A 21,022-nucleotide genomic window follows, 5' to 3' on the forward strand; every position below is an offset into this window, starting at 1 on the left:
TTAATAGAATCTTGTGATGTGAATGTATTTGTTCAACTTCACAATTACAACAATTAACAGAAGGGATTTTATGCATATTGTAGGAAATATAAGACCAGAAACCAGATTTATCCTTTCCAGTATACTTTTAGATTTAAAAATCCCAATATTCAATTGTGTTTGTAAAATTTAAGATAATGTACATGAGAAAAGATGTAGAAAATTGATCAGAAATGAACTGGAAAACAAATATTTAAATTGACATTTCTTCCTCTTTTAAAAAATCAATGAATGGTGAAATTTATTCTTTATTTTACACAGGGAAATTCATCCACTTGGCTCAAATTCTTTGTTGTTACAAATTGTATCAATGCCTTGGATTTCCTTATGCTCTTCCAAGAAGCACAGATGAGGATATAATTGAGTGGTTTCTATATTCTCAGAGGATGCCTTGAGAACCTATAAATATAAACTGAAATGTCAGAGTTGCCATCCAATTTGGATACGTACAAGAACCAGATGAAGAATGGGACGGAAGTCACCATGTTTATATTGCTAGGCTTAACGGATGATTTTAAACTGCAAGTCTTCCTATTTTTATTATTTCTAGCAATTTATCTCTTTACTTTGGTAGGAAATTTGGGGCTGGTTGTATTGGTCATTGGGGATTCTAGGCTCCATAACCCCATGTACTATTTTCTGAGTGTGTTGTCATTCTTGGATGCCTGTTATTCTTCAGTTGTCACCCCCAAAATGTTAGTCAATTTCCTAGCAGAGAATAAAGCCATATCATTTCTTGGATGTGTAACACAGATGTTTCTTTTTGTTACATTTGGGACTACAGAGAGTTTTCTCTTGGCTGCAATGGCTTATGATCGCTATGTAGCAATCTACAACCCACTGCTATATGCAGTTAAAATGTCAGCCCGAGTCTATGTGCCACTAATGATTGCATCATATGGTGGTGGCATTTTGGATGGTATTTTACAGACTGTGGCCACTTTTAGCCTTTCCTTCTGTGCATCCAATGAAATTAGACATGTGCTTTGTGACATCCCTCCACTCCTTGCTATTTCTTGTTCTGACACTCACATTAACCAGCTTATACTCTTCTACTTTGTGGGCTTGATAGAGATATCCAATATTCTAATTGTCTTGATCTCCTATGGTTTCATTATTTTGGCCATTGTGAGGATGCGTTCTGCTGAAGGGAGGCGTAAAGTCTTTTCCACCTGTGGCTCTCACCTAACTGGAGTATCAATTTACCATGGGACAATCCTCTTCATGTATGTGAGGCCAAATTCCAGCTATGCTTCAGACAATGATATGATAGTGTCTATATTTTACTCTATTGTGATTCCCATGCTGAATCCTATCATCTATAGTTTAAGAAATAAAGATGTTAAAAAGGCAAGGAAAAAATTGTTTAAAAGAAATTGGTTAAAAAATAATCTATCATTTAAACATTGAGCAAATCATAGAAGAAAGTTATATATCAACCTAAATCTCTGTGGTTAGAAACTAGGAAACAAACTGTGTGATTTTAATTAGTGTTGATTGTATATTTTAGAATTTTTGCAAAGAAAGCATTAATCTGTTCACCAATGCATTGTATTGTATTTATACATAAAATGAGTTATCTATATACAGGTAATTATGTTCAAACTGATCCATATTAAAACTTCATTGATTAACTTATATTGAAATTCCTAGTATTTTTAAATTTTATTTTCTCTTGCTATAATTATGGAAGATGGTCTCAGGATATGGCAGACTGATATAGTCTCATATTGTTTTGTAAATTATCAACACTCATTATGAAGCTAATTTCCCTTTCTGGAATCCATGTGAAAGACTCCCTAGTGCCTGCTCACTTGCTCCATGTGCCCTTACACTCTCAGATCCATCCAGCCTTCTGAATATGCCTTTTGCTCTCTGCGGTTCAACACAGTATTTATCCCTTTTTCACCTTCTCACTGTCCAATCACTGAAATTTATTAGATCCATTCATAATTTCCCATAATTATAATTAAAATATATGGTAATATATATTGAGAGTATAATTAAGGTTCAGGAAGAACAATATTTTAAATTATAGTTTTCAACTGGATGCTATTTACAGATGAATCTATTTCTGATAAGCTAGCCTACCTGTGGGAATTCCCTTGATGCTGATTTTTGCTTATTTCCTAGCACTGCTTTCAACCTGTATCTCTGAGAAATGAACTTTCATTTGTCAAAATTCATCAAAATTACTCCCAATGAGTAAGTCCCTGACAAATGACCATCCTTCTTCAAAACACACCTGCTTCTGACTTTGTTATTCTGTTTTCTTTATTTTTGTTCTTAGATTTACTTACTTGAACAGATATAAGGTGTGGAAATTCACTTTTATTTCAATAAAATTCTTTTTTTTTTTTTTTTTTTGCCAGCATGATGATTGCCCTGTCAGTCCAACATAACATTCCCAGGAAAACAAGGTACAAAGGGAGTTCACTGTCAAGAATGAATTTGAGATTTAGTCAAGTAATTATCAGTACATTAATTTTTAATCAGTTATACAAAGAGAATTTATACCACCATGAGATCAAACACATGTTGGGAGTGGAGTAAGGTTTAAATCTTTACTCAGACATCCTCTTGAAAAGAAAAAGAAATTTCCAGAGAAAAAACATTGAGTATGTCAATATGATGTTGTTTTATAAAAATCCAGCCATTTGAAACCACATCTCAAAATTTATTTTCCCTATCATTAATTTTTATTTATTTTTTCTGTAAAAAAGGGATAAACTATTTCAGAAGTGCTTCTAAATATCCATTTCCTACAAAAATTAAAATGCTTGCATCATTCAAAGATCATTTTAAGGCTTCTTTCATTCAAATCCCTGAGCCTCAGCAGACTTGCAACTCCTTCCCTCTGGTGTATTGAACCTACTCCGACCAACGAACAGGGAGGTGAAGAAGGTCAACCACCACACTAGGGAGCCAGCAGTACCTACAACTGCATGTAGGAGAATGGCATCCATCACCCATGTGGAATCTAAGCCCCCTCTTGATACAGAGGTGCAGTTGGCATAACTATCCCAGGGTCCATAGGATGGAAGAATAGAGTATGGATTAGAGTGTACTTACTGATATTCTACTTTGAAACACTTGTGATTAGAAATTGAAGCAATTGTAGCATTGATGTGGAGAAAGTGGCCCTGGTAGCTGCTGAGGGTAGGGAGAGGGAAGAAAAGATATGATGTGGGGGCATTTTCAGGACTTGGAGTTGTACTGAGTGGCACTGCAGGGACAGATACTGGACATTGTATGTCCTGCCATGGCCCACTGAATGGACTGAGGGTGAGTGTAAACTACAGTGTAAACTATTATCCATGTGGAGCAGCAGTGCTCCAAAATGTATTCACCAAATGCAATGAATGTGCTATGATGAAAGAGGTTGTTGATTTGGGAGGAGTGGGGTGAGGGGGCCGGGGGTTATGTGGGAACCTCATATATTTTTTAATGTAACACTTAACAAAATAAAGAGAGAGAAAAAAATAGAGAGGAAAGAAAGAAAGAAAAGAAAGAGAGAGAGAGAGAGGAGAGAGAGAGAGAGAGAGAGAGAGAGAGAGAGAGAGAGAGAGAGAGAGAGAGAGAGAGAGAAAGAAAGAGAAAGAAATGATAGTGATAAGGTATAGAAAAGAATTAGGATTCCATAAGTATTTCAATGAATGATGAAATTGCCAGTTTGTCTGTACTCTTGTGACTATCAACAAGAAGTGTGTTTATGTCTATGCACATTGAGAAATTAAAACAAAAAGCCATTTTAAAAATCTCCAGAGTTTTAGATATGGTTGCACCTTGGATTATCAGGTTGTTTCTGCCTTCAAATTAAGAAAAATAACTTTTATATGGAGAAAAAAAGAGATTATCACTAGGACAAAAGATGTCTTCACTTATGCTTATTAATATATGACTTATAATTCAGTCCAAATATTAGACAAAATTACATAAGTTAATTTACATTAAAATTGCACTATTCTCTTTTTCTACTAGTAAAGTAGAAACCAAATGATGAAAGTAAACAATGCCCATGATTTTCTATTCATCAGATCAATATGGTAAAATGGTATATGTATTTCTCAAGTTAATATCTTCTCACAGTTCACCTTTCAGTTCTATTATCTTTGATAAAGATTTATTTTGCTTCCATTGCTCACACTGGACCACACTGTATAAAAACATTCATCATTTAATATCTTTTGTTTTCAAAGTTTGATTGCTATCTAAATCTACCACTACATTTAAATGCAATTGTTTAAAGGGAGGATTTTGTCTGTCCACACAAATTTATCTTGAGGGCATAATAGTCAAAACAGAAAACAAATATCCTTTTAAAGAATGGTGATAAAGAAATGAGTAATATTTAATAGCAATAGTTAGCACTTTCATGCAGCTTAGTAGTTACTGGGCAATATATGAATAACTCATTATATGCTCATATTAATTCCAAGACATGAGCCCATTATGACCTATTATCACTGATCTCGAATGAGAAAAAGTTATATGCAGTCTAAGTAATTTGCTCAAAACCACATTGCTCATACGTGATACCAGTATTTACAATTAAGTTTCCTGACTAGAGAGTACCTATTTTTACTTTCTGTAATGTATAGAATAAAATAACAAAATGATCTTTTCAATTTGTGTACTGATTATCAGGTCACCTGACAATACCTTATGAAATAATGATTTCTTCATTAGGTTAATAGTACAAATAAAAAGAGGATGGTATGTTTTTAAGAAGTAAGGGAGAAATTGTATCACTAGATTTGACAAATAATTCAGATGACTGATACATGTAGAATTTGCAGGTTTTTATCCTGGCAGAACAATAAGATGAAGACAAAAAAATAGAAGTAGAAATAGAAAAAGTAAAAGGAGGAGGAGAAAGAGGAATAGAAGTGGAAGGAGAAGGTAAAGGAAAATTAGAAGTAGAAGTAGTTGTAGACGTAGAAGAATGTAGAGAAGAAAAAGGAGAAAGGCAAAATGAGGAAAAGGAAAGGAGACAGAGGGAAAAGGAGAACATTTGGAAAAGCCGAAGTAGATGAGATCATTTATATCTATAATGATCCTGAAGTTCCATTACATTTTTAAGGTGCAGAACTAGAACCCCAGAAAGATATACTGATGGCATGAGTGAAGTTATGCAGGGAGGAGATATGTGAAGCAACCACACTGCATAAAATTGAACAGGGAATATAGAACTTCCACTTCTACTTAGGATGCAGATTTACTTTAAAACTAAAAAAAAAAACAAACAAAAACTCATCACTTTTTAGAAAGCCAGACAATCTAAAATGTAATAGTATTTCCAGAGCCCACCAAAATATTGAAGTTGAAAAAAAAAATCCAAGTAATTTGAATTCCAAAGGGTGGCCAAACCCTCAATTAGGAGATATGACAAATGAACCACTATGACTTTATCAGAAGGTGGAAGAAAGAGGAGGTCATGGTACAGGTGAATAATAATAAGTCAGCTTGATCATAAGGAATTGTTAAAACAAGTTTGAGATAAGTGTGAGATGAAAAGAGAAGAGAAACCTAGAATCAAGGGGTTTGCATTCACTCTCAAAGTCTTCTATACTAGCCCTTATCGAATGATGATGACAAAGATTGGGAACTACCTGGGACATATTATAAGAGATCACTATAAATGTCACAAAATAACAAACATCCCCCTATCAAATTAAGGGCACTATTACTTTGAGAGCTACAGCTTTATTCTTACATCAGTTTTCCCTAACAATAGAAACAATTTATTGAGATCCCTGACCACAGAAATGCTCCTGCTTTTTGATAGAAGTCAATAGAATTTGCTCTCCCTAATTATTGAACCAGGGACTAAATCCTATCATAAGCTGTTTCTAAAATCCTCTTAGAAACTACACATTTCCTCATGGTGTGTGTTCTTCCTCATTCATTGCATAATAAAGCCAACTTGTTGAACCACAGGTATTTCTGGTGATCTTTGACAAAACATTAAAAATTACTAGTATTAAGGAGAAGATAAACAAGACGTTCAGATGCATGGAAACAACATGTACAGATAGAGAGATGGATAATATAAGGTAGTATCCAGTGAAAAGGATCAGAATAAACTTTTAAAAACATACACAATCAAAATATCAAAAATACAGAAATCCTTCACAAGTTCATCTGTGGAATCAGTACCACTGAGAAAAGAATGACTGAACTTGAAAGTAAGCTGATAGGAATGATCTTAACAAATAAAGTTAAACAAAAAAATGTAGGTAAAAAATATCAAAAAGCTATGAGACAATATGAAACAGTTTAATAGACATATACTTAGGCTCCAGCAATAAATACAGAGAAGGAATGGACCAGAAGAAATAACTGAGGAGATAATGGCCAAAACATTTCCAAAAATAGAGTAAACTTCAAATCATAGTTCCACAGATGTCAGTGATTCATCAGATGTCAGAAAGGATAAATAGAAAAAAAAAACCTCAACCAATTATAAAATAAACAGAGATACACCAGACTCACTGTTTTAAAACAAAGATAATTATGCAATTACAAAGACAATCTGAGGAAAACAAATTTCATAAAAAGAAGAAAAAACATTTTTATGAAACTTGCCATCAACAATTATACAAACCAGAATATAATGGAAAGCTACATTTAAAATACAACACATGAAAATATCCCATAATTTGATATCCACTGTAAAAATCCTTCAAATATAAGAAAAAAATAAAGACATTTTTAAGGAAAAATCATACGAACACATAGAAAAATGCTATTTGCCAGTATATTTGTTCTTTAAAAATTTTCCAGACATGGATATGATAATAGAAGGATAATTGGATCTAAATATAGACATAAATGTTGCTAAAATATATATATATATAATATTTAATTTGTAAATTTAAATTGCTTTAAAAATATTGCCTAAAGCTGGATTGGTTGAGGAGCTGTTGGGTTTACTCTCTATATAAAAGTAAAATTTATGACAAAAATGACAAAATGGGAAAGATGAATTGAATATCTACTATTTTATAATTCTAATTTTTAAAGTTATGTGGTATATTGTTTTAGGTAGGCTATGATAAATATACATTTAATAATCATTAGGGCAAACAAAAGTAATTATTAACATAAGGGACTAAAGCAAGGATAACATGATAGTTATAAACAAATATTAAAAGATAATAAGAAAATATTATAAATAACTTTTAAATAGTAAATTAGATAATTTAGATGAAATGGTCATTTTACCTCAAATCAGAAGAAATGTGTAACATATTTAGTCCCACGTCTCTTGAAGAGATTGATTTTTTTCTTAAAACCATTCAAATTAGAAAAAAAATCTGAAATTGCTTTCCAAATAAAAAATATCTCACCTTTCCTCAGACTGAAATGTGTACAGTGTGCTATGGGAAAGCTATTGTACCCAGGAGAAGAAGACTTGGGTGGTATTAAAACAACAACATAGAAGCCTGGTTTCCAGGATTACCTCTAGAAAAAGTGCCACCCACAAAGCATAATCAGTTAAAATCTACATTGTTATATCCACGGACAATAATTTCCCCATTGTTGAACCATGGTTTCTGAAGCCTGTTCTTATACCAAACAACTTATATCTGACTAATACAGTTTTTTTTTCCCCAGCTCAATCAAATCACTCTTTCCTGTACAGAGTTCTTTCTTTTGGAAAATAGGTCAATGCATGCATGTTTTAGAATATTTAACAGCTTTCTCCAAAATTGCACTGTATTCTACAAGCAGCTCTAGTTGTCTGCCAGCAACATATGCCTCTTATCAATGTATTTGTTAACACTTATAGCAGTTTGATATTATTGGTGAATTCCAAAAAGAAATACTGGATTATGTTTGTAACTGATCTTTTCCTCTGGGCATGTTAGATCATATTGGATTTATAGGTTTACTTGATTAAGTAATTATGTAACCCTCTTATGGCAGTAGAGCATTGAGTGCCCACCATTTGGTGGGTGGGGACTCACCGATAAAAGGCATGGCAAAGGACAGAGTTAAGTGTTTTTGATATTGGAGCTTTTATGTTGGGGTTTGATGTGGAAGCCTTAAGCTGAAGCCCCAGGAAGGAAGATACCCTGAACTCTTGCAGACATTGGCAGCCATTTTGCTCCAACACATGAAAACAGACTTTGGTGAGGGAAGTAACTTATGCTTTATGGCCTGGTATCTGTAAGCTCCTATCCCAAATAAATACCCTTTCTAAAAACCAACCAGTTTCTGATATTTTGCATCAGCATCCCTTTGGCTGACTAATACAGAATGTGGTACCAGGAGTGGGTAGTACTTTTGCAATTACCAAAATGTTGGAATGGTTTTATAAATGAGCAAGGGGTATTTTTTGGAGGAATTGTGAGATGCTTAATATAAAAGACCAAGATTGCTTTACAGAGACTGTTGGTAGGGATATGGATGCTTAAGAACTTTTTATGATGCCTTAGAAGTAAATGATGAAATTATTATTAGAAACTGTAGGAAAGGTGATCCATGTTTTAAATTACAGAGAACTTAGCAAGATTAACTCCTGGTGTGTGTTATGGAAGGAAGAATTTGTAAATGGTGAGCCTTGGCTTTTAGATGAAGAAATTTCCAAAGGAAATGCCTAGAGTGCAGCTTTGCTTTTGCTTGCAACTTATAGCAAACTGTTAGATGAAAGAGATGTAGTGAGGACTGAACTGTCAGGCACAAAAGAAACAGAAACTAATTCTGGAAATTCCAAGTTTCTGGAAATCAAGACTCAGAAGAAAGTGACCCCTTGGAGGATTTAACTAAACTTGGAACTTGTAAATCAAAATTGAAGATGCAGTTATTTCAGAAAGACTTGTGGAAAGTCTTACTGTCTAATGGCTTGGACTCCTGTTTCTTGCATGCTAAACCAACAAGGTTTTTGAGAGAGCTATATGAACAAAACCACAGTCAGTTCAGACTAAAAGGGTCATGGAAAGGAGAGATTGAAGGAGTAACAGCTTTAAGAATTTTTGGAACCTGAGATCTGGAATAAAGTCATCATCTGAGGCCATGAGAGGAACCCCACACATGTGTACAGAGAGGATGAGTTTGCATTAGCAGTTGAAGAGGGTGGATGTTCCCACCCAATCTTCTAGGAGAGCTTTGCCACTCCAGGGTACAGAGAGGGTGGAGCACATTCCTCAAGGATTAGGGTGGTTAAGGTCAGCATCACACAGGCCTGAGAGAGGCCTAACCCCCATGGATTAGGGAAGGCCAGGTGGTCAACTCATTGCTCTGACTGAGTTGAGCCTCTTTGCCAAAGGTTAAGGGAAATATTATCTTCATATTACTGTACTAGGGGGTTAATACTCAAACCCAAAGATTGGGTAAGATGTGGCAATCACCCACACACACTTGGAGGGTGAGGTCTGGAGTTTGGTCAACAACCAGATGCTTGATGAAAGTGGAACCAAGAAAATGGCCAATGGGCAAGTGTCTGGAAAGGGTGAGTTCCCATAAGGCACCCAGAGGAAGAAATCATCATCTTAAGAATGACTCTCAGACTGAAATCAAATGGAGGATGCCCTGAATGTATACTGAACTGTAGAGGACCCATGATTCATGTTTCCCTCCCAATTTCTCCTTATTGTAATGAAAATATTTATACTTTGTCTGTCCATTTGTGTATTGGAAGCAGATGAATTGTTTTGTAAGTTTCAGAGGTCTATAGCAGATGGGGCTATGCCCCAAGACAAACTGTGTTTCTTTAAATTGATTGTGATATGATTTAGTAATTGCATTGTAACTGATTTAAGGTTTTTCTGAATATTGTAATGTGTTTTTGGAATTCAGAGGGTGGAGTGTAGTAATTTGATATTATTGATGAATTCCAAAAAGAAAGACTGGATTATGTTTGTAAACTGATCTTTTCCTCTGGGCATATTAGATTGTATTGGATTCATAGGTTTATTTGATTAAGTACTTATGTAAACCTCTTGTGCCAGTAGGGCACCCTTTGGTGGGTGGGAACTCACAGATAAAAGGCAAGGCAAAGGACAGAGTTAAGGATTCTTGATATTGGAGTTTTTATATTGGGGTTTGATGCTGAAGGCTTAAGCTGGAGCCCAAGGAGGTAAGCACACAAAGGAAAGAGAAGCAAGCCCCAAGAAGGGAGGAACCCAGGAAGCCTGAACCTTTGCAGACATCAGCAGCGAGTGTGCTCCAACACATGAAAATAGACTTTGGTGAAGGAAGTAACTTATGCTTTGCGGCCTGGTATCTATAAACTCCTACCCCAAATAAATACCCTTTATAAAAACCATTTGATTTCTGGTATTTTGCATCAGCACCCCTTTGGCTGATGAATACAACACTTTTTTAATATAGTGTGTGTTTTCAACTCTGTATAGTTTACTTTATAGACAAAAATGTCATATGCTAATGTCGTGATTAAGAATGTGACCTCTAATGTCGGACTATCTCTGTTCAAATTTGAATTTGTCCTTAAAATTTTTACCTGACTATGAACAAGCTATGAAATCTCTGTACCCCAGTTTTGTAATCTGTAGTATTTAGCCATTCAAACACATTTATTGAGGCACTCTTCTAAGTGTTGGGGATAAACCATTGAGCATAATTGTCTTGTGGTCATAGAGCTTTCAATGTGGAGAAAAACAGAGAACAAACAAAGGACATTACCAAAATATATAGTGTCAGATGGGGATAACTACTATGGAAAACAAAGGCAACATTAATGAATGATAGGGCAAGTGCAACTTTAAATAGGGTGGTTAAGTATGAACTTAAGAGGAAAAGAATGAGAAAATTCCCATGCAATCATCTGGGGAAGGGAATTTCAGGAAGAAAAAAGAATAGAAATAATCCAGGCAGCATCAGGACTGATGTGTATATGGGAAGTGTGTGAAGGTCCATGTGTCTTCTGCAAAGTGTTTGTGATAGAATCCACTTGATCCTTTCCTAAGGAGTAGGACTACTTTGGTTTCAAATAAGCAAAAACCATACTGTCATAATAGATGGTGACTCCCAGAGGTGGGAAGCACAATTATAGAAGGCTTTGTGTTTCTCAGAAGTGGAATTAATTTTCAGGGTAGTAGGGCACAGAGATTGTGATAAGAGACACTGTTCTATTTACACAATCAACAATGAATATCATATTTTCAGCATCACGAGTTTCAGTGCAGGAGAGGGCTAAAATTAGGGTCGTGTCACAGTAAAAATGATAATCTACATTGGAGTTAGAGAAAAGACAACTGTTCATTCAACAAAGGTTGACTAATGAATGAGTGAACCCAATCATGTAGGACCCAGTGATGAAAGTGCAGCAAAGTCTGCTCTACATAACAAGTGGGTAGTGAAGAGGATTGCAGTTGGCTACATAACGGTCATATGCCATTGAAGAGAGAAAGAAAAAATCAGTGACAGCCAAGAAGAAAAAGAAAGACACCTGGGTGAAGCAGCCAATGAATAAAATAGAGCTATTGTAAGTCAGTAAGCTCTTTAAGGTTTTGGGTGTGATGACCTTTGAGTAACTAAGGTCAAGGAATGAGAGGTGACTAAGGAAAAAGTATTTGAGTGTGTGAAGCTGGATATGGAGGCAAATAATCAGTATCATCCCTGCATTTCCCAGCAAGGTAATAAGGCATATAATGAGAAATAATTTAGAGAGGACCTGCCAGATCACTTCAGTGTCTGCCAATCCCATAAGGAAGAAGTCAAACACATTTGTGCTATTCCTACTATCCACAGTGTTCAACTGATAAAAACTGTTGAGAAATCAAAGGTGATACTTAGCATAAATGGTTTCCAAAACATTTCTGTTTATAGGAATGATCTGGCATTAAAAAAAAATTAGCTTAGTGATTCTAGAAATTCATAATAAGAAGAATTTTCTAAATATGACTGAAAAAATCTTAGTTCATCTGACAATTATAAATTAAGTAAAATCAATATTTGGATATTATATAATAGAAACACAGACATGCACATATTATATATATGTTCCATAAATAAAATGAACATGGCACCCTTTATAAATGCTTCATTTCCATATATATTCAGATGTCATAACAAAGTTATTACTGCTGTATGCAATTTTAGAGGACTAAAAAAGCACGGAAATTTAAGTAACTTACTCCTAGTCACAACCATTAAGTATTGTTCGCGCTATAATTCTACCAAGTTTGTTTGAGTCCACAGATCATACTCACAACACTCTAGTCTTACTTATATTTAATTTAAGCAAGTAAAAAATTGCTAGTTATGGAATAGACAATTATCAAGAGTTTTAATGTATCATTCACTGTTCTTTTCTATCTAATATTATTTAGTACCAAAAGCATACTAGAAATTAAAACCTTATGGGTATTATTATTATAAAACACAAATTACTATTAATTTTCATGTTATTTAACAGATTATTATCAATTTTTCCTCCAAAAATTATATTTTCAATATATTCACTTTGTTTTTTGACTTTGATTCCATAAGTTCTATATTTCTACTTCTACAAATCTTGGCATTACTTAAGTAAGGCCTACATAATATGTATAGGTATGTGCCTCTTTCTAACAATATCCAAAATTTTTTAGATAAACTAAAAATCTCTAACTTTGAAATTAATCCTTACCATAAGTCAAAGTTGTTGAAAAACTTCTAGCATTATTTGTCTAAAATTTTGCCAATTATAAGTTCTTTCACAAATAAAAGATGTAAAACATTAAAGAGTCTGAAATTTCTATGATGTAATATTTTTTTTTCATTTGAGATAAGTTTAATATTTTGTAGAGAATTTTTTTAAAGATAAAATAAATCAACCTAAAATTTTTCTTCAGGTCCTTGGTAAATAGAAAGTTCCCCTGGAAATTTTGTCTGACATGTATACCAAGGAGCTATTGTGAACACAAGCAGAGCAGAATATCAGTTGTCTTACACCCTGATAATGCTAGGACACTGCTTATATTGAGGAATGCTGATAATGAAATATTTGGTCATCCCTCAGACTAATTTCCAAGGTTCCTTAACATGGTGCCAAGGATAAAAATTCAAGGACTAATCTAAATGTGTCAGTTTTATAACATAAACAGAATATTATCTTCCTCTTAGAAGTCACTGATTGCATTCTTTTGTGATGTTCTAAATTATGACTGGCTAAAAGAGTATATATTTCCAGAGAAATGCCAAATTAATCTGTATCTGAAAAAGCCAGCATCATTAACAACCACAGTCATGTAATAGCACATTTTAAATAATGAAATAGTTTTATATTTAAAAACACTATAAGATTAAACATTGTTTATCATCTAAAAATTATTATACAACAAAATTCAAAGACAAAAAAGAAAATCATTCATAAATATTGTTATTCTTCACATATTTCCTCCAAGTATTTTCCTTTATGCATACAAAACATTTATACTTATGCATGTTTATATACTTTTATCTTACTGGGTTTTCTGTACCATCCTTATTTATTATTAAATACTTATATTAAACCTTGAATGATGTTAAAATAGCTTTTGTAAAACCCAAAACTTTGTGCATTTTGCATTGGTGCAGTCTAACAAACTTATTTCTAGGAATGTGTACCAGCTAATGAACGAACGTTTGTGAAGCATCACAAAGAAAACACCGTAATTTCTCTAGTAGGGTTTGGGAGTGTCTGCTAATTCATCAACACAGCATATGTATTGTTGTATTCATGAACAACAATAGGAAACTTGTTTTATTACTTAATATACTGACTTTTATTATATTAAAAGAAACATGAGAAAAGAAAGTAAAAATCTTTGCTGAGATGAGTAACGCTTTTATAATAATATTAATGTCCAAAAGCTTATTTCCTCTACATAGAAATATGTGAAATCCATTCTTGTGACTCTTTCCTTAATTAATGATAATTAAATTGATTTTCATTTAATTGTAAAGCAGATGATACCAAAGAAATTGTTCACACTGCAAAATTTCAGGTGAGAATATATTGGTTTGGATCAAGGAATGACAAAAGAATACAGATTTGATGAACTTTTTAACGTGCAATTTTTCAATTCATCAAAAATTCAGTGATTCTAAGAAAAGTTTACTTGGAGAGCAAAATGCCTTCAGTAATTTATTTCACAATAGCAGAACTTTGGATTTAAGGTATTTTATGTCCATTCACTTCAATAGATTTGCTTATACCTTGAAAATCACTGTGAGGGAGTAATTCTTCCTAGCTTTGAAATCAGGTATTAGCGTCATTAAATTTACTCTAAGTAATACAAGAATTAGTTAAGGAAAGAGAACTTCACGAAACTTTTTATAATTATTCTTTTTTTTTTGTTGAATCTTTATTGGTGGGAATCCAATATATAATGTCTAATACTAAAATTATTTTTTAGAAGTCAGGAGTAAAAAACAGAAAATAAACATGGCTTCTTTTCCTACACTTCAACAAAATTATAACTTTATCCCTGTCAATTATTCAAAGGCATTATTTTTAAGATTCCTGTTGTAATTCTCTCAGTTTTTGTTGTGATTTAACGCTCTGTTAAGGAATTTTATAATCTTCTGGAAAACTGGCTCTATTGATAATTCTTATTCTCATTTCCATCTCTGGAGTGCAAAGGGCTTCTCTTTCTAAATTAATTATTTTATACAGTTTTCTTCTGATGTTTCTATTTACAGGTACACATTTTTACATCATTTTACTATTCATCCACTACTTAGAAACACCATTTAGTTGGCTTTTATATTTTAATTGAATTAATTATAGGCCCTTTAATTGGAACGTTTAGTCCACTTACTTTAAAAAGTATTATTTATTTGCTATTTTCATATCATGTTTTGTAATTCTGATTCTTCTATCTTGGTTTCTTTTTGGTTAATATAATAGTTAATATTAAAATTTGTTTATCTGCTGGATTTTTAAACCATATTTCATTTCATTATATTGTTAATGTTTCTCTAGGGATAAAATTTGCACCCTTTAATTATTTTATTGCTCTTAAGATTATTATGAGTGCTTCTAGAAAACTCAGATGCCAGCATAAGACACTGCAGGGGCTGTTCAACCACAGAATCTTTGTCCAATTACAATCAAGGGCCAAATTACTTTTCTCAAAACTCCGCAAAATAGTTAAATGATATAGTAATAGGGTGAATCCTGAATCAAGAAATGCAGCATAAAACCAGGAACACAAGTTCATCTCTAGCCTGACTCTTTGGTGACACGTTGTGGAGTGGACCTGAGCTCTTATTGTGGATCCCTGACTCTCTTTTCTAGGGAGCAGAGTAACCCATCTGGGCATTCTGGAGTGCATATGTGTGGCTTCTAGTCTATTCAGTGGCAGTCTTAAAGCCTTGCCCACGAATCTCATCTCCCTCTTGCTCTTCCCAGAACTTTCCTTTCAGGCAGAATCAGGTTGCAGTTAGTTAACGCAGTGTAAGAAACAATCAATTCAAATTTGCCTGAGTCATGGGAATCCTGGTTTTGAATCCTACAATAAAGCATCCAAAAGGAGAAAAATTCTATTTTATAAGGATAAAGGGGAGGAATTCCAATGCCAGTATACAGGGGGATTTCTAAGGTCAAGAAAAAAGCCCAGGAGAAGACAAAGGCTCATGAAATTGGAAGATCCCACATGACTCCTGCAGATCTTGATGAGAGAGCTCAATTCCTATGGAAAGCACAAGCCAACAGAATGAAAATTTTCAAAAATCAGAGGAAGATTTTTTATATTGATCTGTATTTATTATTATTATTACTACCTGATATGCAATGATATATTTTGCTAATTACAAACTGGATATAAACTTAAGGCTCAGAAAATTCTTGGACACATTCCCATAGTTAAAACATTAAAATATTAAAAGGCAAAATAAGGCACAGGAAATCATTGCCTATAGAAAAGGATAAAATAAAATATCAGAAGTCATCAAAGAAAACCTGATTTTGGATAAACAGAAAAAAGGAATCAATAAAATTAAAAACAGTGCCATTAAAATGATCCAGTTGAAGAAGAGAAAATAAAAGGGACAAAAGTGTGAACTGAGTCTTAGATACATTTGGAATATCCTCAAAATGACAATATAGTCCTAAAAAAATATGTCCAAGGAGAAAAAAGAGATAAAGGAGAAAGAGGAATATTGAAAGAATATATGGCAGAAAACTATTCTAATAGAATGAAAGTCAGGCACACACATTGAGGAAGACCAGGAACATGAAACAGGATAACCTTGAGAAAGATGCCCAGACAGTAAAACTGTAGAGTAAAAAGAGAAGGAGAGTATTCTGAAATTGCAAGAGATAAGCAACATGCTATGTAAAAATTAAATGCTGCTTAGGACTTTGATTCAACCATGTCAGTAGGGGAGATTCAGGGTGGAGTCCCAGCTCCCTTGTTGGGTAGATATTTAAAGACACTCAGGAAGACATTTAGAAAGAAAGAGAGCTCCACAGACATGACAAGGAGAAAACTTTGATCCTGCATTGGAGAACAGAGATGAGCCATTCACCTCATAGTTGGCAGTTGAGCAGCTGATAAGGCCTGGAAAGAAACAAGCCCTATGAGAGACTGATATAGGAAGCCCTGAGAGATGAGCTCTATGCCAGCCTGTAGCTGAGATTGGAGGAAGCTGGGACCACGGAGCCTTAAGAGACAGAAGGGCTAAGAGACCATGCAGAGATCACCTGCCATCTTGTGTTAACACAGAGTAACAGACTTTGGTGGGAAACCAACATTTAATTGTACTCTTTACGGTCTTGTAACTGTAAACTTCAAACCCAAATAAAATCTTTTATAAAAGCAAACAGATTTCTGTTGCATTGTATCAGCTCCCCTTTGGCTGACTAATGTGCAATGCAATTTTAAAATGGGCAAAATCAGAATGGATTTTTCCCATCAATAAGCACATAAAAACATGCTCAACATCATTTCCATTAAGTAAATACAAATCAAAAGCACAATGAGATACCATATCAAACCCACTGGAATGCCTATAATGAAAAGGAAAAAAAACAGAAAATCATGTGTTGGAAATGACGTGGAGAAATCAGAACATGTGTTCATTGCTGCTGGGAATGTAAAATGATGCTGGTGCAGCTGCTGCCAAAAACAATTTGGAATTTCCTTAGAAAGTAAAGTATATGACTAGAAAACCCCACTTCCAGATATATATGATATATACCTTAAAGAATTGAAATCAAAGATTGAACAGATATTTTCAGAGGGGGACTTATCACAGTTGGCATAAGATGGAAACAAGCCAATTGTCTATCATTTCTTGAATGGATAAGTCAAAGGTAATATATACATTTAAAGGAATAAAGAATATTATTACACTATAGAAAGGAACTGATGTCTCATACATGCAACAACGTGCAAGCAATTGAAGACATCTTATTGGTTGAAATAAGCAAGACCCAAAATGTCAAATATTGAATGATCTCAGTGATAAGAAATGATTAAAATATGAAAATTCATAGTGTCAGAAATGAGAATACAGATTACCAGGGCCTGAGATGTGGGCACAGAATGGGGAGTTAATGTTTAATTTATACAGAGTTTCAGTTTGGGGTGACGGAAAAGTTTTGCTAATGGATGATAGTGATATTAGCACAAGGTCAATAATAACAGCACTGAATTCTATATTTGCAAATGGTTAACATGCAAAATAATAGGTTTTATATGTATGGTAGTTTGAGGTTGTGTGTACCCCAGAAAATCATGCTCACATTCCTTTGGGTATGAACCTATTTTTGGGTCAGACCATTTGATTATGTTTCTCAGTTAAGTCATGGCCACGGGTCATCTTAACCATCTTACTGATGTTCCTTATACAAGAATGAAATTTAGACAAAGAGAGAGAAAGCCACAGAAGGAAGAAGCTGAAAGCAATGAAACCTGGAATAGAAGGAAGAGACCAGCAGATGCTGACTTGTGCCTTGCCATGAGACAGAGGAGTCCAGGATTGCCAACAGCCAGTAGGTATCACCTTGATGATGATTTGTGTATTTTCATGGCCTCAGACTGTAAGGCCATGAGCTAAAATACATTCCCATGGTTAAAAGCCAAGCCATTTCTGGTATATGTGCATTTCTACAGCATACCAGACTAAAACAATATGCTACAGGACAAATTTTTTTTTAAACTATTGAACTATAAAGCACCACAGTGTAACTTAATATAATCTTTGACAAGTATAGTTTATTGATAATAATATTGTTTCAATAACAGTAACAAAAGCATTCCACTGGTACAGTGTTAACAATAAGGAAAACTGTAATTGCGAGGTAGTATATGTGATCTCTATACTTTCTGTATGATTTTTTATACAATTTTTCTACAAATTTCTAATAAAAAATAAAATATTATACCTCTTCATATAAAATGTAAGAACTCTACACATTTCAAATTTAATTTGCTCCTTGTCATTTCATTGTTTCCATACAGTTTACTTCTTTTTAAAAATTTCCATGACTATATTATTACATTACCTTTACAAAAACTGAATTTCCAAAATTTAAAGATTTTTTTAATATCATTTGATTTCCTAATGTTACTACTCTTTTAAATGTCTTTATGTGAAGTGTGTTGGATTTTTACAATTTTTTTTTGTCTTTTATCAATTTAGATGGTCATGTTTTTATTTTATTTTTTATGGGTGTTTTACTCCATTTTATTAATGTATTGTGTTACATTAATTGATTTTCTTATATTGAAACACCATTGCACATTTGGTGTAAATCTCAATTGATCATGGTTTATAGTTATATTAACATGCTCCTTAATTTTGCTTGTTAGAATTTTATGAGCATTCATGTATAAATATTCCATTAGGGTTATAGATCCATAATTTTATTGTGGTATCTTTCCCTGGCTTTGGTATTAGTGTGATTAAAATCACTAGATTTAGTTATAAAATTGCTTTAGTTTGCCAAAGGGCTGCCAATGCAATATACCAGAAATGGGTTGGCTTTATGAAGAAAATGTATATAGGGTAATATTTTAGAGTTCCAAGGTCATGAAAAGTCCAAACCAAGGCATCATCAGACATGCTTTCACAACAAAGTCAGCTACCACATGTTGAAGCAAGATGACAACAAATCTCTACCAAGATTTGAGTTTAGATGATGGCAACCATGTACAAGGCTGTTCTCTTTCCATGTCTCATATATCAGTCTTGGAGGCTTCACCCTCTTCCTAAGTTCAGCATAAGCTATAGGGCATATAGTAGGGTCATCTCTTCTCAAGCTGCTCTGTGGGCCCAGGAACATTGTGTTTAAACAATCATCTAGTCCTCTCTCACATGGCAGGACTAAATATGGTGGCTTCCTTCTCCTATGTCTTTCTATCTCTGTATATATTTCTTTTTATATGAGATTCAGCAAAGGGAAAGGAGAGACACAACCTGAGTCATACCTCACTGCCATAGTCCAATCAAAAGCCCTAAAGGAATCTTATCAAGTAATCAAAGCAACAAATTAATGCATCAATGGTACCACATTCACAGGAATAGGTCAGTTTATAAAAAATAATACTTTTTGGGATTCATAAAATAATCTCCAACTGTCACACAAGTGTTCTCACTGATTCAGTTTTGAGGAGAATTGTTATTTTTGGAATGTTGTTACAATTCACTAGTGAATCCATCTCATCCTGTGATTTTCAGTGTTGTGATATATTGATTAATGATTTGATCTCAGCTTTTGTTTATTTGGGAATGTCTTAAGCTCTCCCTCATTTTTTAAGATACTACTACTGGATATAAAATTCCTTGGTGAAATTTTTTTCAGGAATTAATTACATCATCCCACAGCCTTCATGCATCCATGGTTTTGCTGCTATATCAGCCCTTAGTCTTATAAGAACTGTCTTATATGTAACATGCTTTTTTTCTGTTCCATCTCTCAGAAGATTTTCCTTCTCATTTCATGCTATAGATTTACTGTCTGAGCATGGTTCTCAAGTTTGTCCCAGTGATTTTTCCTTGTCTTGTATGTATATTTATGTTTTCATTAAATTTGAGAAGTTCTCTTCCATTAGTTGTCTGAATATTCCTCCTGCTCTTTCCTCTTGTTTCAAAGTCTTATCATGATTATATTGGTATTCTTTAGGGTGTCCCACATGTCTCTAAGACCCTTGTAGCAGGGGTTAATCTTGCTCCAACACATGAAAATAGACTTTGCTCAGGGAAGTAACTTAGGCTTTATGGTCTGATATCTGTAAGGTCCTACCCCAAATAAAAATCCACCAATATCTGGTATTTTGCATCAGCACCCCTTTGGCTAATTAGTACAACTCTGTTCACTTTTTCTCATCTTTTTTCTTTCTACTCTTCTACCTGAATAATTTTAATGATGCTGTATTCAATTTCCTCCTTCTTCTTTCTGTATATCCAAAATATGGTCTTCTTTGAAGAGTTCTTGTGTTTTACCTTTCCTTTAGATGGCCATAACTCTTGTATTTTTGCCTTGTAAAATTTGTTTCACAATGCACATTTTAATATTTTAATGTTTTCACTATGGAATTTAATACTTGAGATATCTGTTTCTTAAGTTTGTATCCAGCTGTTTATATGCCAAATATATCATTCAGTATCAGGAGGTAACAAAAACAAAAATACAAAGCAATGCAAAAAACTTCAATTTTTTGTTTTTTGAAATATGCTCTGTGATGGTTGATGTTGAGGGTTTATTTTTCCTATAAAGAAGAGCAACCTGGGGCAAAAATGTAAGGTCTAACAGATTTATATTGCATTTCTAGATTCAAGACCACCTTGTTACTAAATTAAATGAAGAGTTTTCTAAAATTTTGAGAAAGATAGTACAGCCTTTGATTGTTGTGTTTCAAAGATTCTGTGGGTGAACAGAACCCTGAATGTCTTATGCTTCCATTTTGTTGCCTAGCAATATAATAGTATTAAAGTATTAAAAGAAATAAAATCATTTATAGATGCAAATTTTACCCCAGTGAAAAAATTAACAATATAATGCAATGAAATATGTTTAAAAAATCCATCAAAGAAATAAAAT

At 33.6% G+C, this 21,022-nt stretch overlaps 1 protein-coding gene across 1 annotated transcript; it reads left to right on the forward strand.

The window, feature by feature from the left end:
• The first annotated feature begins 456 nt into the window (after positions 1-456).
• LOC105747490 (olfactory receptor 5T1-like) lies at positions 457-1,449 on the forward strand. Its single transcript, XM_012530576.4, has one exon. It carries the CDS (start codon positions 457-459, stop codon positions 1,447-1,449), a length of 993 nt encoding a protein of 330 aa, XP_012386030.4.
• Positions 1,450-21,022: the final 19,573 nt, after the last annotated feature.

The sequence above is a fragment of the Dasypus novemcinctus genome, chromosome 10 (assembly GCF_030445035.2).
Source record: "Dasypus novemcinctus isolate mDasNov1 chromosome 10, mDasNov1.1.hap2, whole genome shotgun sequence".
NCBI classification, from domain to species: Eukaryota; Metazoa; Chordata; class Mammalia; order Cingulata; family Dasypodidae; genus Dasypus; species Dasypus novemcinctus.

Bases quoted from the DNA above. Each gene is read 5' to 3' on its own strand.
- LOC105747490 (XM_012530576.4), top strand. From the start codon at position 457: ATGTCAGAGTTGCCATCCAATTTGGATACGTACAAGAACCAGATGAAG.